Source organism: Neolamprologus brichardi, chromosome 17, assembly GCF_056152115.1.
Source record: "Neolamprologus brichardi isolate AB-2024 chromosome 17, ASM5615211v1, whole genome shotgun sequence".
Lineage (NCBI taxonomy): Eukaryota > Metazoa > Chordata > Actinopteri > Cichliformes > Cichlidae > Neolamprologus > Neolamprologus brichardi.
In genome coordinates this window covers 16,167,423-16,184,352 of record NC_142120.1, presented here as the reverse complement: position 1 = coordinate 16,184,352, position 16,930 = coordinate 16,167,423, and the positions used below count along the sequence as shown (strand labels likewise).

The window sequence follows — 16,930 nt, the reverse complement described above, 5'->3', positions numbered from 1 at the left end:
TCACGTTAGATCATATGGTTAGCACACCAGACTTCTCGGAAGTCATCAATGGATTTGTCATCTTCAGTAAAAAAAAAAAATGTATGTGCTTTAGTATTTTTTTTCTGATTACTTGTATAAAACCTGTCCAATTATTCACAGTGGACACACATCACATATTTGCACATCTGGATCACAAGACACCCATTAAACCACCCACCCATATACAGTGTTGGGAAGGTTACTTTTAAAATGTATTCCATTACAGAATACAGAATACATGCCCCAAAATGTATTCTGTAACGTATTCCGTTACGTTACTCAATGAGAGTAACGTATTCTGAATACTTTGGATTACTTAATATATTATCATCCTGTTTACAACTACGTGAATGTACTATTGCTGTGATTTATTACTGTTACTGAAGGTCCGCGGCTCCGAACCGTAGTAAAGGACCTCTGGCTAATATGGTGGGTTCTGTGTAGGCTCGTAGCTGAAAACTAGCTTTACTTTGTTGTCTAGGTCAACTTTGCTAGCAAAGACAGAGAGAGGCGTTGAAAGGCTGCTCCAACGGAACTTATTGTTTTGGAGGAAAACACGAACACGGTGTACAGTCGAGTCTTAATAGCTTACTTACAACTGGGCTCGTCAGGCTCTCTTCTTGGCTGCAGTGGTTATTATTATATTTACATGCTTCCAGCTCCCGTTTTTGCTCAATGACAGCTCGTACTTTTCCTTTTTCTCCCTCCCTCGCTCACAGACACATAACGGGTATGGCAGTCCATTCTCCCTGCAGCACGGACTACACTGCCCATGATGCTACATTCTTTAGAGCTATACCTGTAGCATTCTCCCTATTAGCTTAGCACAACAACAACTGGCGCTCTCTCACCCAGGAAACACGCACAGAGAGCGTCACCCTGTAACCATGGCAACCGTAACGCTGCCGCCTGGAACAACAGAACGTAGCTGTCAAACAAAACCCAAACAGTCCTGACCCGCGACAATATGAAACAGGGAAGTACCGCCGTGTAATCCATTTATTTCAACAAAGTAACTGTATTCTAAATACCACCTTTTTAAACGGTAACTGTAACGGAATACAGTTACTCATATTTTGTATTTTAAATACGTAACGGCGGTACATGTATTCCGTTACTCCCCAACACTGCCCATATAGAACCTAGCGGCACTGGTTCAACTTGACATAAAGCGTTTGTGTATGTGTGTGTGTTTGTGGGTGTGGTGTCCTGGTTTTCCTCGCACACCAGACCTGGAGCGTTTTTCCCGTGGGGAGGCTGGCCACACCCAAGGAGGAGGAGCACACACACAGCTGATCAGGATCGTCGGGGGAGCTACATAGCAGTGTGGCTGAGAGCCCCTCGTCGCTGGTTGTTGCGTGAGACTTCCCGTTATTCTCCAGCTCAGTAGCGGGTTTTGATACGGGCGACATGGGCGGTTGCCCGGGGCGGCATCGTGGTGGAGGGCGGCATCACGGGCATCGGCGAAAAAAAAAGGTGCTCGTACTCATGCAGCCCCGACGTCATGCCAGCGCATATTGGGAATGGCATAGGCACCGATCGGTTTTCTATCGCCCATTTGCTGGGAGTAAGGGCGCCCTCCGTTTGCGAGGTGTGTCTGGTGCTTGCGGCACAAGGAGGAGAGACCGGAGCGGCGGGCGATTCTCTGGCTGGCTGGAGCAGCATCTAATAACCAACTCGCAAAATAAAACAAAATGAAAACAAACCAACAAACACGAAAACACCAGACATTATGATACAGCCTTATAATTTGCACCGATGTTTTTTTCCCCCGAAATTCTATACGCGAAAAGTGAGCGCGAGAGCCCTCGGTGCGCCTGCTTGCACTAATAAATACAGATAACTCAATTATAAATATCAAGGATTAACAGAGGGTATTATAAATAAATATCAAGAAATTGACAAGAATATTACAGAGTAGAAAAGAGCGTGTGTAAAAAGGGTGTAACTATTGCAGTGTTTACAGTGTATTAGATGGAGGAGTTGTACAGGGAGATGGCCAACAACAACGAAGCGTGGTGTCCATTAACTGCAGGACTAAAATTAATTGATTAATTGCTGTATGTCAGTTTACAGAAGTTTAGAAATACTAAATCAAGACTTAAAATATGACTTCAATTGAGACTCCAAATGGGAGTATTTTTGAAAAAAACAAAAACAAAAAACAAACCCCAAAACGCATGTTAGCTTGAGGAGTTAACAAATTGACAACAGCTTAAGGAAAACAAGTATCAACTGTAATAAATAAGTAAAACATATAATACTAACCATTTTTCGCACGCACGAGATCGGGTAGGATCAAATAATAGGCGTGTACTATTAACACCGAAAACATGGGCGTTTTGAGTTGTGCGCATGCGCAGTAACAACAAGTAGGACAGTTTGATGTTTGATATGTTCTATGATGTAATGCGCCATTCGGTTACGTCACAGTGACTGAGCGCTGCCTTTGTTTCAAAAGGCATAAATACCCTGATACACTTACCTATCGACAGAACCTGCCAGCTTGATATTGCGGTTAGAAACTGATTTTTTTTTTTTTTTGCTCAGCTGTAAAACTTTAGATAGATATATAATGGTTTCGGAGTCGGATTCGTCTTCGTCGTCTTATGACAGCACTGAGGGTTTACAAATGAACGCCCTCATTGAAAGTAAAACATGTAAATACATGGTAAAAAGGCTCCTCGGAGAAGGAAGTTTTGGGCGAGTGGTGCAATGCGTAAAATTAGACACATTTGAAACGGTAGCTGTCAAGGTTGCTAAAAGGGAATGCAACAGGATGGCTTGGAAAGAGGCCACGGCTGTAAAAAAGATCAGTGCTTTGGATAAGGATCGGTGCAATTTGGTAAAGTACTACGAAGTTTTCGAGTACAAATATTGCGCCTTTATTTCAATGGAAATGCTAGACATTAGTCTGCATGATTTCATGAATCAAAGGTATTGCAATCCACTGGCTCTGAATGAAATTCGGGTCATTTTAAAGCAGATGTTTGTGGCTCTTACCGCTTTAAAGAGCATAGGTGTAATGCATGCGGACATCAAACCTGACAATATCATACTTGTAAATCAGTCTCAACAGCCGTTTAAAGTTAAACTTATTGATTTTGGTTGTGCCAATCATCCTGCAGACATTCCATGTGGCGCCATAATTCAGGCCCTTGGTTACAGGGCCCCTGAGGTCATGTTGGGCATACCTGTGACTGAATCGGCAGACATGTGGGCTCTTGGTTCTGTCGCAGCTTTTCTCTACTTGGGCTACCACTTTTTTCCCAGCAAGTGTGAATATGAAATGATGCAAGGTTTTGTTCACATGCTTGGTCAGCCTAATGAAAGAATATTAGAGAAAGGGAAGTACAGCAATATTTATTTCTGGAAGAGAAAAGGGATAATGAAACACACATGGGTAATGAAGACACCAGTTCAGTATTCAGTATCTACAGGTATTGTGATCAAACAAGGTAAATCAATCAAAGACAAGTTCACATGCATGGAAGATTTAGCCAAACACCACTCACAGCCAAACACAGAATCCGAAGTGAAAGATACACTGGCATTTTTAAGCCTGCTCAAATGGATGCTGTGTATGGATCCTGTAAAAAGAATCACACCCGTTGAGGGTCTGGGACATCGTTTTATTACGATGAAACATCTTCCTGAGGACCCTGCAGTAGATTGCTACGTGGAGTCATCCCGCATGAGCATGAAAGTGTGCCCACCCCTCAGTCTAGAAAATGAAATAGAAAGCTTTGTTACCTCAAGTGAAATCATAAAAAACAGAGAACAGAGCGGTAAAGGATCTAGGCTGTCTTACTCTTTTGCGACTGCAGCTGATATCCAAAGAAACCGACAGAAAAGAGAAGCTGCACGCACAAAGAATCAGACTGCATTTAGGCTTGCATGGCATGCAAAAGATGACATGTCTTGGAAGCTATGTGTCAAACAAAAGCCTGGGATGACCCAAAAACAGCTGGTAGAATCTTTCTCTAAATCCAGTGATTCCCGCACGGAATGTACAAGTTCCTGTAGCTGTACAAGTACAAGTACAGACAGCGGAGAAGGATCAGTCAACGCAGAGCCTCCTAAAGGTCGGACTTCATTAGGGAAAAGGATCAAAAACTTTTTCTTAAGGCTGTTTCGCAGTTCTTCAGATATTGAGGAAACTCAACATCAACCTTCCCCAACCGGTCATGGCAGATGACCGCCCCTTCTTGAGCCTGGTTCTGTCACAGGTTTCTTCTTGTTAAAAGGGAGTTTTTCCTGCCCACCGTTGCCAAAGTGCTTGCTCATAGGGGATCATCAGATTGTTGGGGTTTCTTTTTTATATTGTAGGGTCTTTACAGTATAAAATGCCTTGAGGCAACTGTTTTTTGTTAAAAATAGTTTTTGTTTTTTAAAAATGTAAAAAATAAAATGTAACCAACTTTAATCAACTCTTACTCTCAAGGTTTTGTTTTTTTTTTTGTCGCTGGTGTCACTGTCTCTCGGTCTGCCACTTTTTGATAAGTGTTAACCCAATCTGCTTCAAACTTGGATTGATCGGGACCCTGGTAGCTCCAGAGTTGATTTTGAGGTGACTGGATACGGGCTGGTATCAGTACTACCGTTATTTGTTCTGTTCTGTGAAAATAAATAGCCAGCTCTAGTTTCCACTGATGCAAATTACGATTTCATGCAGTGAAGTCATAACAACAACCTTTTACAACAACTAGTTTATTGCCTGGATTTTGATATTTAATTCTACCTTTTATATTTATTTAGGTTAACAGTCTAATCATATTCTGATTCTTGACAATAATATGCTTTTCTTGTCACATAATAAAAAGGCATACAATTCTGTATTCACACAAAGTGAGACAGTTCAAATGTAAATGAAGGTGTAATACACTGATTACAAATCATTTAGCTGTACCTCATTATATAATGACGGTAACTTTTGTATGCTCCCTATCTCCTCCTAGACAAGTGGACACATTTTGATGAAACTTTGCTCAAAGACTGCCAACTTCTGCATTTCATAGAAATCCCAAACATTTACATTTAACAGTTCAACTGTGCACCGAATGAAACAGAACGCCAGCATTCACTCATGCTCATGTCAACTCACACACATTTCTGAAAGACTTGCTTTGTGTGGGATGCTCATCTGATAGCTATATCAACAAGCCTTTCCACAGCCTGCCTTTCTGCTTGTTTGAATCCTGACCTTTTGCAGGGGCAGCATATGAAGCGTGGTTTGTTTACCTGCTGTGCAGTGGCAAATGGACTGGTTCTTATAGAGTTTTTTTCCTGCGCTATACAAGTCTCAATCACCAGCTTATACAAGCACCTGTGTTTTATATAGTTTATATGGTTTTTGTTTTATATATGTATTTTTAAAAACTAATTATTTGACTTACATGCCGCCATGGATCATGCTGCAATGCATTCTGGGTAGCTTGTTCAAATGGGTTGCACTCAGAACCCTGAATTGAAGAATTCAGAAGAAACTTCTACCATCAGTTTTGCTCAACTTTAAAGCCACAGCAATGATGACAGATCCACAATGTGCTAATTCATGTCCAGTGCTCTTACATTCAGTCAATTGGCTTAAATTACATTCTGGTTTCTACAAGTCCTGCTGAAAAACCAGTGTCCTTTTCTAGCTAAAGCAGGGGTATCAAATGTATGGCCCGCGGGCTGGATCAGGCCTGCAAATGGGTTTAATCTGGCCCCTGAGATGATTTTGTAAAGTATAAAATTGAGATGCAATTTTTCAATAAAAGAAACTGCTGGGTTCTGGCTACCTTTACCCTGGGAGCTGGTGTAGGCACAGGAGCAAGCTGGACCTCTGCTGCTCCCACCCGAGGAACTGAAATGGTGCAGGAGTCAGCAAGGTCACAGTTGCCCTCACCTGGGGAACCAGAACAGGCACAGGCAATGACTGGGCGTCCACCATACCCACCCGAGGAGTTCTCATGTCTGTCAAATTTATTATATGGACGTGGTGACAGTGTAAAGACAGCCTGTAGTTGTGATTTTCAGACAAATTTTGGGAGCTGTTTTAACATTGGACTTTGTGGAAGAGTTGGATGGAGGAGGCTGTGCATTGGTGACATTTATGAAAGAACCATAACATCTACTACAATAATAATAACATTGGATGAAAGAGGGCAATGATGGCTATGTTTTGAGGGTAAAATGATGGCTATAGACCGAATGCTGTGGACACAGCAGCAGTTGAAAGAGAAGATTTTAAGATCAATTATCCCCTGCTTCCACTCTAGCAGTTGAACTGTCTCATTCTAACCTCCAACAATCCGTCCCACACACACCCATTATAGACTCTGAAACGGATGAAAAAATGCATGAAACTTAAACTGGAACTGACGTAAAAGTATAAAGGATAATAAAAGATAAATATAAGCTGAATAGTTCAATGTGTTGACTTAATTTTAAAGTTTGAATGGAGTCTGTCAGTCAACGTATGTGGAAGTAGTTGGAGTTGAAAGAGGAGTAAGTTGAATGAGAATCTGAAGATTCTTCCATTGAAATACACTATAGATTTTTGCTGAATAAAGTTGAATAATTTAAAAAATATATATAAAAGTTAAAAATGAGAAAAATACAAGCACAGATGTCCAAAAGAAGATGAATCTAATGGTGGTTGAATGGTGTTGAAGGAGATACAAAAATGTAAGGAAGATGAAAAGTAAATATCACCCAGAATACCTGTTTCCCCCGGTATTGTACAAGAGGTCCATGCGACAATATTTAAAACTGCCTTTGTTTAGATTTACAAACACAGGAACACGTGGAATCAAACGCCAAACACATGTACATTCTGTTCCCTGCCATTGTGAAACAACAGCAGAAACTCTCCGATCTGCTCTATATTAGATGGCGGTAAAGCGAGATCAACTGTCGCAAGCCCTATCTCAAAACAGCTTGCATTGTCGTGCAGCAGCCCCTGAACCTCCGCATGTGAAACCCCATCGGCCTCTTCGTACGGCACCCTAGCTGAAGACGGTATGTTCTTCAGAGTGATCCGGCAAAATAATAGAAAAATATACTTGTTTACCGGTTTCTAATGTAAGTGTTGTCTTTTGTGTGTTTCAGAAACATGCCAGCTAAAGGTCCTCTGCAGTCTGTCCAGGTGTTTGGACGTAAAGTGAGTAAAAATGTGCAATTTAATCCACGTGTGGGGTTGCGGCTAACTTGTCTTGCTAGTCGTAGCTGAAATGGCTGATATTAAAAGGTGGTGGGCCGCTGATTTTACACTGCAATTCCGCAGCAAATAAGCCAGTTTATATGGTATTTATAACATTAAGTAGTAATAATACTTTCATTGAAGCTGGTAATTACTGTTAGATGTGATGTAGGTGCTCGACACCGGACGGTTTTGCTTTTCGTTAGCTTACCACGCTAGCCCTGGTGCTAGTGTTGAGTTTGGGTTCTGAATGACAGAGTTAGCTCAGGTTTATCCTCATACAGTCAAATAAATCGTATTTAACCAAACTATTAAATATCGCAAATCCGGCACATCACTTTGAAATGCGGAGTTGCTGTCACCTGGGATTTTAAATTGAATCTCGATGCGTACAAATGAATGGAAATTAAGAGTTCAACATTACGTCAATTGTGTATCACCAGATTGAACACGTTTGTATGTGCCATAGATTTACTTATTTACTTCGCCATGTTCATTTTCCACAGTGGGTTTTCTCGTGTCATTTTATTTTTTATGTGTTCTACTTTAATTGAGCGACAACAGTTTGTGAAGCCTGTTGAACCACAATTATCTATATATCCCCACCGTGATCAACATCGTGCATCAACTCCTGATGTTTGCAGATTTGACTAAAGCTGAAGAAACTTACTTTGTTTTAGTTTAGTTTTGTAAATTAACCCCCCCCCCCAAAAAAAAACAAACAAAAACAAAACAAAAACAAACCCCAAACAAACAAAAAACAGTAGGGTATAATAAATTCAGTGGTATTCATCTGAACTTTCTGTTGCAGAAAACTGCCACAGCAGTTGCCCACTGCAAGAGGGGGAATGGCCTGATCAAGGTGAACGGCAGACCCCTGGAGATGGTGGAGCCTGCTACGCTCCAGTACAAGGTGAGTCCTAACAAGAGAGGTGAACATGAGTGATGTAAGTGGTCGTTATTTAATTTTGTGTACATCAAATGATGTCACAGTAGAGCATGAAAGCTCTTTCTCCAGGCAGTTGATGTTGGACGTTATACATATGGGATTGATTGATTGATTTTATTTTATTTTTTAATTTAAGCATAAATCTAGCTGCATTGGAGTTGCGCATGTGTATATTTTAGAACAATTTTAAAATTCGGTTTTTAAGACTATAGAAAGGATTTCCTTTTGAGAAACATCAATGACATAAATTTGACATCAATATGTGATTATTTTTGTAAGCTTTTGGAGCCAGTGCTCTTGCTTGGTAAGGAGCGTTTTGCTGGAGTGGACATCAGAGTCAGAGTGAAGGGTGGTGGACACGTCGCACAGATCTATGGTAAGTATTTCCTCTCTCTATAATTTCGCTCATGATGTTTAATGATTAGTGTTGAAAAAGGGCTCTAAACATTGACATGTTCTTGTCTCTCAGCCATCCGCCAGGCCATCTCCAAGTCCCTGGTTGCATACTATCAGAAGTGTAAGTAATGAAGTTTTTTTTTTTTTTTTTGTACAAACATCACTCTTTTGTAAATAGGCATGTTTAGAGTCACTCCAGAGTACTACACATAGGTGCGAAGTGGAAAGTATTTGATAATCCCGTGGTGCATTTCTTCTTTTTAAGAAAATAAAATCGTAAACCGTAACACAGTACAGAAAATTTGGTTACAGTTAAATACATTATAACTTTTCTAATTTGACAACTCCAGGCTTTTGAATGCTATGGCAGGTTAGCCTACTGCTGAGCTATTGGTGTTTGCTCTATGCTGCATAAAACTGGGCTAAGACTGACTATTTAATTGTTTGCATTGGAATTGTTGCGTGATCATAAGCAGTGGGCTGAGCTGTGAGATAGAACTGCTGTGTTGTGCTCACTAGAGCAGGTCGTTGCCAGCATGAACTATTTTTGTGATTCTCCCAGGCGCAGAGGAAGGTATTTCAGAAGCAATCTAGAAGTGGCACACTACTTCACTAAAAATATGCATCTATTCTAAGTCACTTCACAGAGTACATGAGCAGGGCAGGAAATCAAAAATAAGATGACTTCTATCATCTGGTAAATTTTTAAAAATAAAATCCCCCCTGTGTGTGCCAAATTCTCTGCTTTAGATACTTGAGTACTCGCCCATTCTGCAGTAACTACTACTTTTTAAATATTGGTTTTGTTGGACATAACACATTTATAAAGGAGCTGTGAGAGTAGAAATGAGTTTTTATTACCTGATCTGATTTTTGTATTGATGTATAACTGTCTCTTGATGACTAGGAAAGATCAGGGTTGCATTGTGGATATGAAACAGCTGAAAATTCTGTAGTTCTAACAAGTTCATAAGAAATATTGAAGCGTAGCACAAGGAAAAAGTTGCTGCAGTTATGGAAATCTGCAAACAGTTGAACCAGTGAAGAACATTTGGCTAGACTGCATATTACTCTGAATCTTAATATGGACTAATCTGTATTTGTTTTACTGCAGATGTGGATGAGGCCTCCAAGAAGGAGATCAAGGACATCCTGATCCAGTATGACAGGACCCTGCTGGTTGCCGATCCACGTCGCTGCGAGTCCAAGAAGTTCGGTGGACCTGGAGCTCGCGCCCGCTACCAGAAGTCCTACCGTTAATCCACGTGTACATTTTCATAATAAATTGGAGGAACAAAGAAAACAAATTTGATTTTATTTATTGACTTGCTCTGTTCTACAGTTATCACACCTGGTTATTGTCATCTTACAACTGCTTCTTTTATTCCACTGATTTGTTTTGGTTGCTAGGCACCTGCAGCCACTTTCTATTCACAATAGCTCAAGTACATTCAATCAGCGGGAAACAATATAACAGACGATTACCTATGTGCAGCTGCATTTGTTTTTGCTGACAGTCTCTAGTACTTGTGATGTTGCTCAATCTGAACCATGGCTCTCATATTAGGTAACTCTCTGAAGCTACCAACAATATTTACTGCTAATGTCACAGACATTACCTGCAACTATTGCATTTATCCCAGTCGTTTGCTATTTACTACTGGCCTTAACTATTTAGTAGTGCTAAGTTCACTACATAGGTCTTCAGAAAGGTTACAGACTGTTTGTTTAAACAGCAGAAATGTTTGTTTTGATATAAGAAAAGGACATCAGATAATATTGACAGTCACACTGATTGGCTGTGTGATAACGTGCACAGACTGTAAAAGATGCAACTTGTAGAAAGTGAGTGCAAATGTGCCTAAAACAGGCATATATTGTAAGATCCAGCAGGGGGCGACTCTTCATATAGGTTATATGGATGTTAATGGCAAAAACAGGGAAATGCTTTCCTTTCCTTTTGGGATGACTTGCTGGTCTTAAATCTGATTCAATATCACATCTCTATTTAAAATTCTATGGACATGGTTGAGCCTTTATATGGGTGTGCAGTATCGCTGGCTGCAGGACTCCCCTAGAAAACCAGCCATAAGCAAAAGATATTAACAAAGAGCATTATGCTTCCAAATCTCTCATTGATTAACTTGGTGTGTAAAAATGTCTAACTGGACCTTTATATAACGCCTTTTTGGGCCTTACTGATGATTTAAAGCAGTACAATACCAACACAAAGCATTATTCATTAGGCGAAACAACCAAATGTGTGATGCAAGATCATTTTTTCTGTGTAATCTTCAGCCGTCAAAACGTTAAGAAAACAGAAGACGCATGAAGACACCAGGAGACAATAAAATACAAAAAAAACAAGGGCCAGTTTTTATTTCTGCATTCCAAGATGTTTGTGTTATTTTTGTTTATAATTTTTATACTACAATTGCAACATTCCACCAGTAGATGGTGCTATAATACAGCATTGAAAAGTAACACATTTCTCCCCTCTACCACTAAAAGCCGTGAGAGAGTGTTCAGCTGGTCAGAAAGCATCTTATAGCTCAGATAATATGCAATCAGTGAATGCATAGAGAAGATTATACATTACCAGTTTTTGCCAGCATGATGCCACATATGTTGTCTTGCTTGGAAAACTGATTGTCAGGCTCCGGTATTTCTTCTTAATCTAAATTTGCTTTTCCCCCTCTCCTTTTGTCTCTACTGCGTAAGTAAATACTCATGCAAATGTTGATTATTGTTCCAGGCCCATGCTGGTTTGTTATTAGAAATGAGATATTGCGACCCCACAGTGTGTCCCAACACTGATTTGATGAATGCTGAACAATGAAGCCCGGCTCTGTGTGCCAAAATTTCAGATTTCATTATCCTGGTTGGTGGTTTTATTGTAATTTTGCAGTCTTATTTACTGTGATAAGAATACCCTGCGCAGTTAATTTACATGGTGCCTGCTTCTCTTTAGCCAGTTTTTGTCCGGGACGGTATTTTTACATAAAACTGCAGCATTGTTTCCTCAGGTTGTGTTGACTGCTTGTTACTGCTATCTGTGTTTATTCCTGCCCGCCAGCGCCGATGCACAGGCACACTCGAGTCTTGCACAGCAACGGGAGCATGATGAGGTGAGCTGAGGCCCAGATGTTGTTGGCCTCTCTGTAGGCAGTCAGCAACAGTCGTTCCCACTCGGGGAGCTCCCGGGGGGGATCAGGCCTGTTTATAGCCCTCCAATAATCAACACAGCAGGGAAGCCCACTCCCTACTGCTACTGTTGTTTACTACTGTTTATTTTCTGCCCCTGCCTGCAACGTCACCTCTGAAGGCCACAATGTTACATCAGGGACATACTGCACCTGTGGAAATGGCTGTTTTCTAAAATGCCTGAGAACACAGACGAAACTAATGCAGACAATGCAGAAAGCTGTAGGGAACAGAGGTGGGAAGTGGAAAACGCTGGGATGGGATCAATGTTTGCACCTGATTTCTCTCTCTCTAATGGCAAAATTGGTCTCCATCTCTGGTTTTTCCACAATAATGTGTATACTGTGCATAACTGTTTAAATAGACTGCAAAGGGAAGAGTAAACTGTCATAACATAAACTACTTTTCATACAGTAAGTTGTGAGAGTGGTTCCCGAGCTTGCTGTACCCACAGAGGCCTGTTGGATATATATATATATATATATATAAAATATTAATAACTCCTCAGTAACACTTGAAGCTGAATCTGGACTCCTTTCATCTTACTTCTCAAACTCAATTTTAATCCTTCACTTCCAGCACTGTCAAAATGTTTTCCTTTCTTGTCCTTTGTCGAACTTTGACATTTCAGATCATCCAACTTTAATATAAGGCAAAGATAGCCTGAGTAAATAAAACAAAAAGAAAGCAGATTTTAAATGATGATTTCATTTAATAAGTGAATGAAAGGCTATCAAAACTTTCAGGTATACTTGAGAGTATCCTAGCATGAACAGTCTGTTTAAGGTCATCCCCAAAGCATCTAAATCAGATTTAAGTTCAGACCTTTAGTGATTCACTCCCAAACTACTTACTTTTGTTTTTCTCCTTTTTTTTGGCCTTCACATATAAAGTCTTGGTGGTGATGATATTTCTATGTACTGGTTCTATATTGAGTGGTAATCACATCTGCTTTTCATGCAGAAGGTCCTGGGTTCAGTCCCCAGTGGGACAATTGACAAGAAATATACGCTTTCTTTGCTGGCTATATCAGCCATTTACCTTTTTACCGATATGTATTTGTTGTATTACTACACTTCAATCTGTCAAAAATGGCTTTACTAAAGCGGAATAAATCATTTACTAATGCTTTATGTACTTGTGAAAAAAAAGAGTTGTATTATGAGCTCTTTAGACTGTCAAACATGCCCAGCTTCATTACATATTTCACTTTAAATTGGATGATTGCTTACAAAATGAACACAACCACAAATCATAAATCAAGTGACGACTAGCTTTCTACATAGTGAGTTTATTGTATTGTGCTTTGGCTTTTTATATGGTCTATGTTTAGCCGTGCAGAATCCTAACCTTTCATAAAGGTTTAGGATTGCTAATGACTTTGTTGTGCACGGTTATCTTTTTAAAAATGGTATGTAATGATTTTAGTAGAGGTGCGTGTAAAGGCAAGTAATCCGTGCATGGTTGCAGAAAATTAAGAAAAGGAATTGAATTTTCCTACAGTGTGAACTTTATTGTAATTTTTAGCGCACAAAGTATCACATAAAGGAAATGTGCACCATGTTGGCAGCTGTATTGGTTTGTTTTCCATCTTTTTAACAAGCTCTTGCTTTGATTCAGTTACACTGCTGTGAACCTGATTCTGCGGTTATTCAAAAACTGAAGGACTGTGATGGTAAATTAAGTAAATTCGATCCAGAACACAACAGGCGTCTGAAATATTTTTGCACAACAGTTTTTTATAAATCTTTTAAATTGTGTAATTGAGCGTGTGGGGTTTCTTCCTTCATGGCCCAGCACTGACGCACACAGACACACACACACACAGTGGAGCCTACCACCTGCTTTTCCTCTGTTAACACCTCTGCCTCGCTAGGTCTCCAAATCACACCAACACTGAGGTGTTAGGCCAGGATGCATTTTGTCATCGCTTGCACTTTATGCCCTCCTCTCCTCGTGACGCCTTTTATGAACAGACACACACACAGTGCAATTAACACATGAAAACATATGAATGCACCCAAATGTATGCTTAGAAAATCGGCTTCAAGCCTAGTTTTTGGCATTTTTTCTGGAAATGCAAAAAACAAAACAAAACAAAAACAGCGAGCCAAAAGATGGAAAACAAAAGTGAAGGATGTTCGTCCACTGCTCTCCTTTCTCTTTCTGTAGCAGTCACATCCTTGTCCAGTCTTCTTCCCTGAAATAAATAAACAATTGGTTGAGGGTCCCAGAGGCTGAAGATCAGGGACTGTGGCAGGCAGCAACAAATGTTGGCTTCATTTTAGATGAAATGCTGTCCAGCCAGGCAACACGCTGCTGTTTGGGCTGAGAGTGATAATGAGGGGCTAGGTGCTTATCTGCTGCATTGTCCTTGAGGGGAGCCGATCTCTGTTTGGGTGCATGTAAAGGCAAAGATTCAGTAACAGCATAGCTTAAATTCTGCTATAAACTTCTCTGTTTTTTTGCTTTGAGTTTTACTTCTTTTATGCTGCGCAAAACTGTTTAAAGAACTCCTATTTATTCCTTTGTGACTCAAAGAGTGCAAAAACAAAAAGCAATTAGCAGTTTTTGGTTGACCAGTTTTGATGCTCGCTGAGATAGTCACCCAACTTCCCAGATCTGTAGATTTTATTATTTCATAGTTTGTGCTTCTGTAAAAAGAATGTCAATTTAAGAGATTTGCATTTTGTTGTTTTGACATCCATTTAAATAAATTACATTCAGAGGTCTTAATTTGTGATTTGTTTTATTCCAGTAGATTCCTACGTCCTCTTGTTTACAGTCTTTATGATAAGCAAAGCTAACCAGCTGCTTGCTATAACTGCCCATCTCTGTGTCTGCACCCTTAGCCAGCACCATAAACTGTATAAAAAGATGGCCACCACCAACTGGTTCCTGTTTTTAGCATCTAAGCTTTTGCCATTTTAATAATAGTGAGAAAACCCCAACAATTTGTTGAACAATGAGCAAGCACTTGCTGACAGTGGGAAGATAAAACTCCCTATTAACAGGAAGAAACCTCCAGCAGAATCAGGGCATTTCCCCCCTTTAATTAAGGAGGAAATGAGCTAGACACACATTTTACAGTTTCACTACAGCAATTCATACTGTAGATAAAATAAATTCTATAAAACATCTAAAATAAGACCATCCTTAAACATCTACATTAATCTTAAGCCATTCAACACTAATTGGAAATACTTTTCTGCTACTTTTGCTACTATGCTACTTTTACTAAAGGAAAACACTTAAAAAAATCCACTGCCATTTGTCATTGACCAGTAATAGTACATATTTATAGAACAACTATAGAAATAATAATATTTTACAATTCTTCAGGCAAAGGAGTCTAAGATGCAAGAAACTGTCAACATACATAAAATATTGAGAGATAGCACAAAGTCATATTGTTTTTTAATATTCTATTTAAACAGTGGCTAACCTGCATCTTTTCCCTTCTTTTAAAGGAGGTGGTGATGATTGCATCTGCTTCTTGCCTTTCTGCAAAATCAGAACACGCCAACAACACATACCAAGTTCACTTCTTGCAGCACTAAACAGATGTGCTGTGTGCATATACTTTATACATGCAGTTTCCCCTAAAGACGTTTAGCGACACTGTCTTGGATCAGTCAATAGAAACTTGTCTTGCAGCCAAAAACATTCTTTAAAATTCATCATCTCTTAATTAAATCAGCCAACCTCCTTAATAGTGTTGTCTCTTATATATGTTATATATATGTTATAGTAACCATTGTCCTTAATGTAAAAATGTAAATATGTAAGAACAATTGTGTATGTTTCTGTTCTGTGTACTGTTTGTTGTATATGTGTCTTTTTGGCTGCTGTTACAACCAAATTTCCCCTTGTGGGACAATTAAAGGATTCTTCTTCTTCTATACATTTCTCCATAGAGGAAGACAGTTGTAGGATAGTGTCTTGTAGTGGAGCATCACATACAAGTACAAGTTGGAATTGGGATTCAGAAACTACAGCACCTTTGACAGAAAATTAAGCAAATCCTTTATGGTTATAGTTTAGTATGACTTATGAAAATTGTCATTGGTTCTACTGGGGATTGAACCCAGGACCTTCTGCGTGTAAAGCAGATGTGGTTACGACTACACTATAGAACCATCTAAAAAGATGTTTCCGCCACCAATCCTTTCAGACTCACACTGACTGAGGTTACACCTTGCAGGTATTGTTAAATGGCCATACTCCTAATACTTTACGATTTAATAAAATATGAAACATGTGAGTTTGATAAAACGTCATCTGTTGTTCTCTTTTTTTAAAGAGGGAAATATGTCATCCACACATTACTCAAGATGTCCACTGGAAGTGACACAACCACCAGTTGCTGGGGAAACTGTGCCTCAGCAATGCAACCAACATGTTTAAAGGGAAACTTTGACTTTGAAGAAAAAGCTTTTACGATTTCACTACATTCACTTGATCCTAGATTGTCACCGAGATTGTCTTATGTCGAAAATGAAGGACAAGTTAATGTCACATGGTTAGTGATCATGTGTCTGCAAACCCTCAGAAAGGACCGACTTACTGAAAGCTGCAAATAGAATGGATGACTAGTTATTCCTGCTATATGTTTTTCAGCTTGTAGTCCACTGGAAGGGTGTTTGCATCGTAGTGTAGTGTTTCACAGTGAGGGCACACGAACATCTCATTGGAACGCTGCACTAACCGTGAGCTGACAAGCTGATTGTGACACAAGCTGGGCCTTCATAAACTGTAGCAGCCATGTGACTGTTGACAGAAAGCTAACATATCCTTTAGGCTTATAGTTTAACCCGCATTGTCAATTACAATTCTAGTTCTACTGGGTCCTTCTGTTTGTTAAAACGCCTTCACCTATAACAAAAGAGTGTTTTTATCTGTATGCATGAGGCGGCTTGTTACATTAGTGATTTTGTTGTAACTGACACACCAAGCAAGGGTTTCATCCACATGAGATCGTGCCTGGGGTCATTTGCCTGCTAGTTCTATAAAAGATCTTTGCTGGAGTGGAAACACCGCTAAGTATTTGTCTGTTAATAGTGTTAGTTTTGCAAGCGCAAGTGAAAACACTTGGTGTGTGCAAAGCGTTTCTGAGTATATCGGTTCACTTTGTGTAATGCATTTTTAAATGCCTGTGGAAAAGCACAATTATC

General features: G+C 39.7%; 2 protein-coding genes and 1 non-coding gene across 3 annotated transcripts; 2 read left to right on the top strand and 1 right to left on the bottom strand.

The window, feature by feature from the left end:
* Positions 1–2,596: 2,596 nt before the first annotated feature.
* Positions 2,597–4,436, top strand: LOC102785155 (homeodomain-interacting protein kinase 1-like). The gene has a single exon (XM_006781171.3). It carries the CDS (start codon positions 2,597–2,599, stop codon positions 4,217–4,219), a length of 1,623 nt encoding a protein of 540 aa, XP_006781234.3. The 3' UTR covers positions 4,220–4,436.
* Positions 4,437–6,952: 2,516 nt separating this feature from the next.
* Positions 6,953–9,859, top strand: rps16 (ribosomal protein S16). Its single transcript, XM_006780862.3, has 6 exons — positions 6,953–7,026; positions 7,117–7,168; positions 8,019–8,120; positions 8,436–8,532; positions 8,626–8,673; positions 9,667–9,859. Exons 2-6 carry the CDS (start codon positions 7,121–7,123, stop codon positions 9,810–9,812), a joined length of 441 nt encoding a protein of 146 aa, XP_006780925.1. The 5' UTR covers positions 6,953–7,026; positions 7,117–7,120; the 3' UTR covers positions 9,813–9,859.
* Positions 9,860–15,822: 5,963 nt separating this feature from the next.
* On the bottom strand, positions 15,823–15,895 carry trnav-uac (transfer RNA valine (anticodon UAC)). Its single transcript has one exon. It is a non-coding gene; the product is annotated as a tRNA-Val (tRNA).
* Positions 15,896–16,930: the final 1,035 nt, after the last annotated feature.

What these genes read in the sequence shown, in the direction of transcription:
- LOC102785155 (XM_006781171.3), top strand. Translation starts at nt 2,597, where the DNA reads ATGGTTTCGGAGTCGGATTCGTCTTCGTCGTCTTATGACAGCACTGAG.
- rps16 (XM_006780862.3), top strand. Translation starts at nt 7,121, where the DNA reads ATGCCAGCTAAAGGTCCTCTGCAGTCTGTCCAGGTGTTTGGACGTAAA. An exon ending in CTGCTACGCTCCAGTACAAG is followed by an intron (nt 8,121 to 8,435) that starts GTGAGTCCTAAC and finishes TATTTTTGTAAG; the next exon opens with CTTTTGGAGCCAGTGCTCTT. An exon ending in GGTTGCATACTATCAGAAGT is followed by an intron (nt 8,674 to 9,666) that starts GTAAGTAATGAA and finishes GTTTTACTGCAG; the next exon opens with ATGTGGATGAGGCCTCCAAG.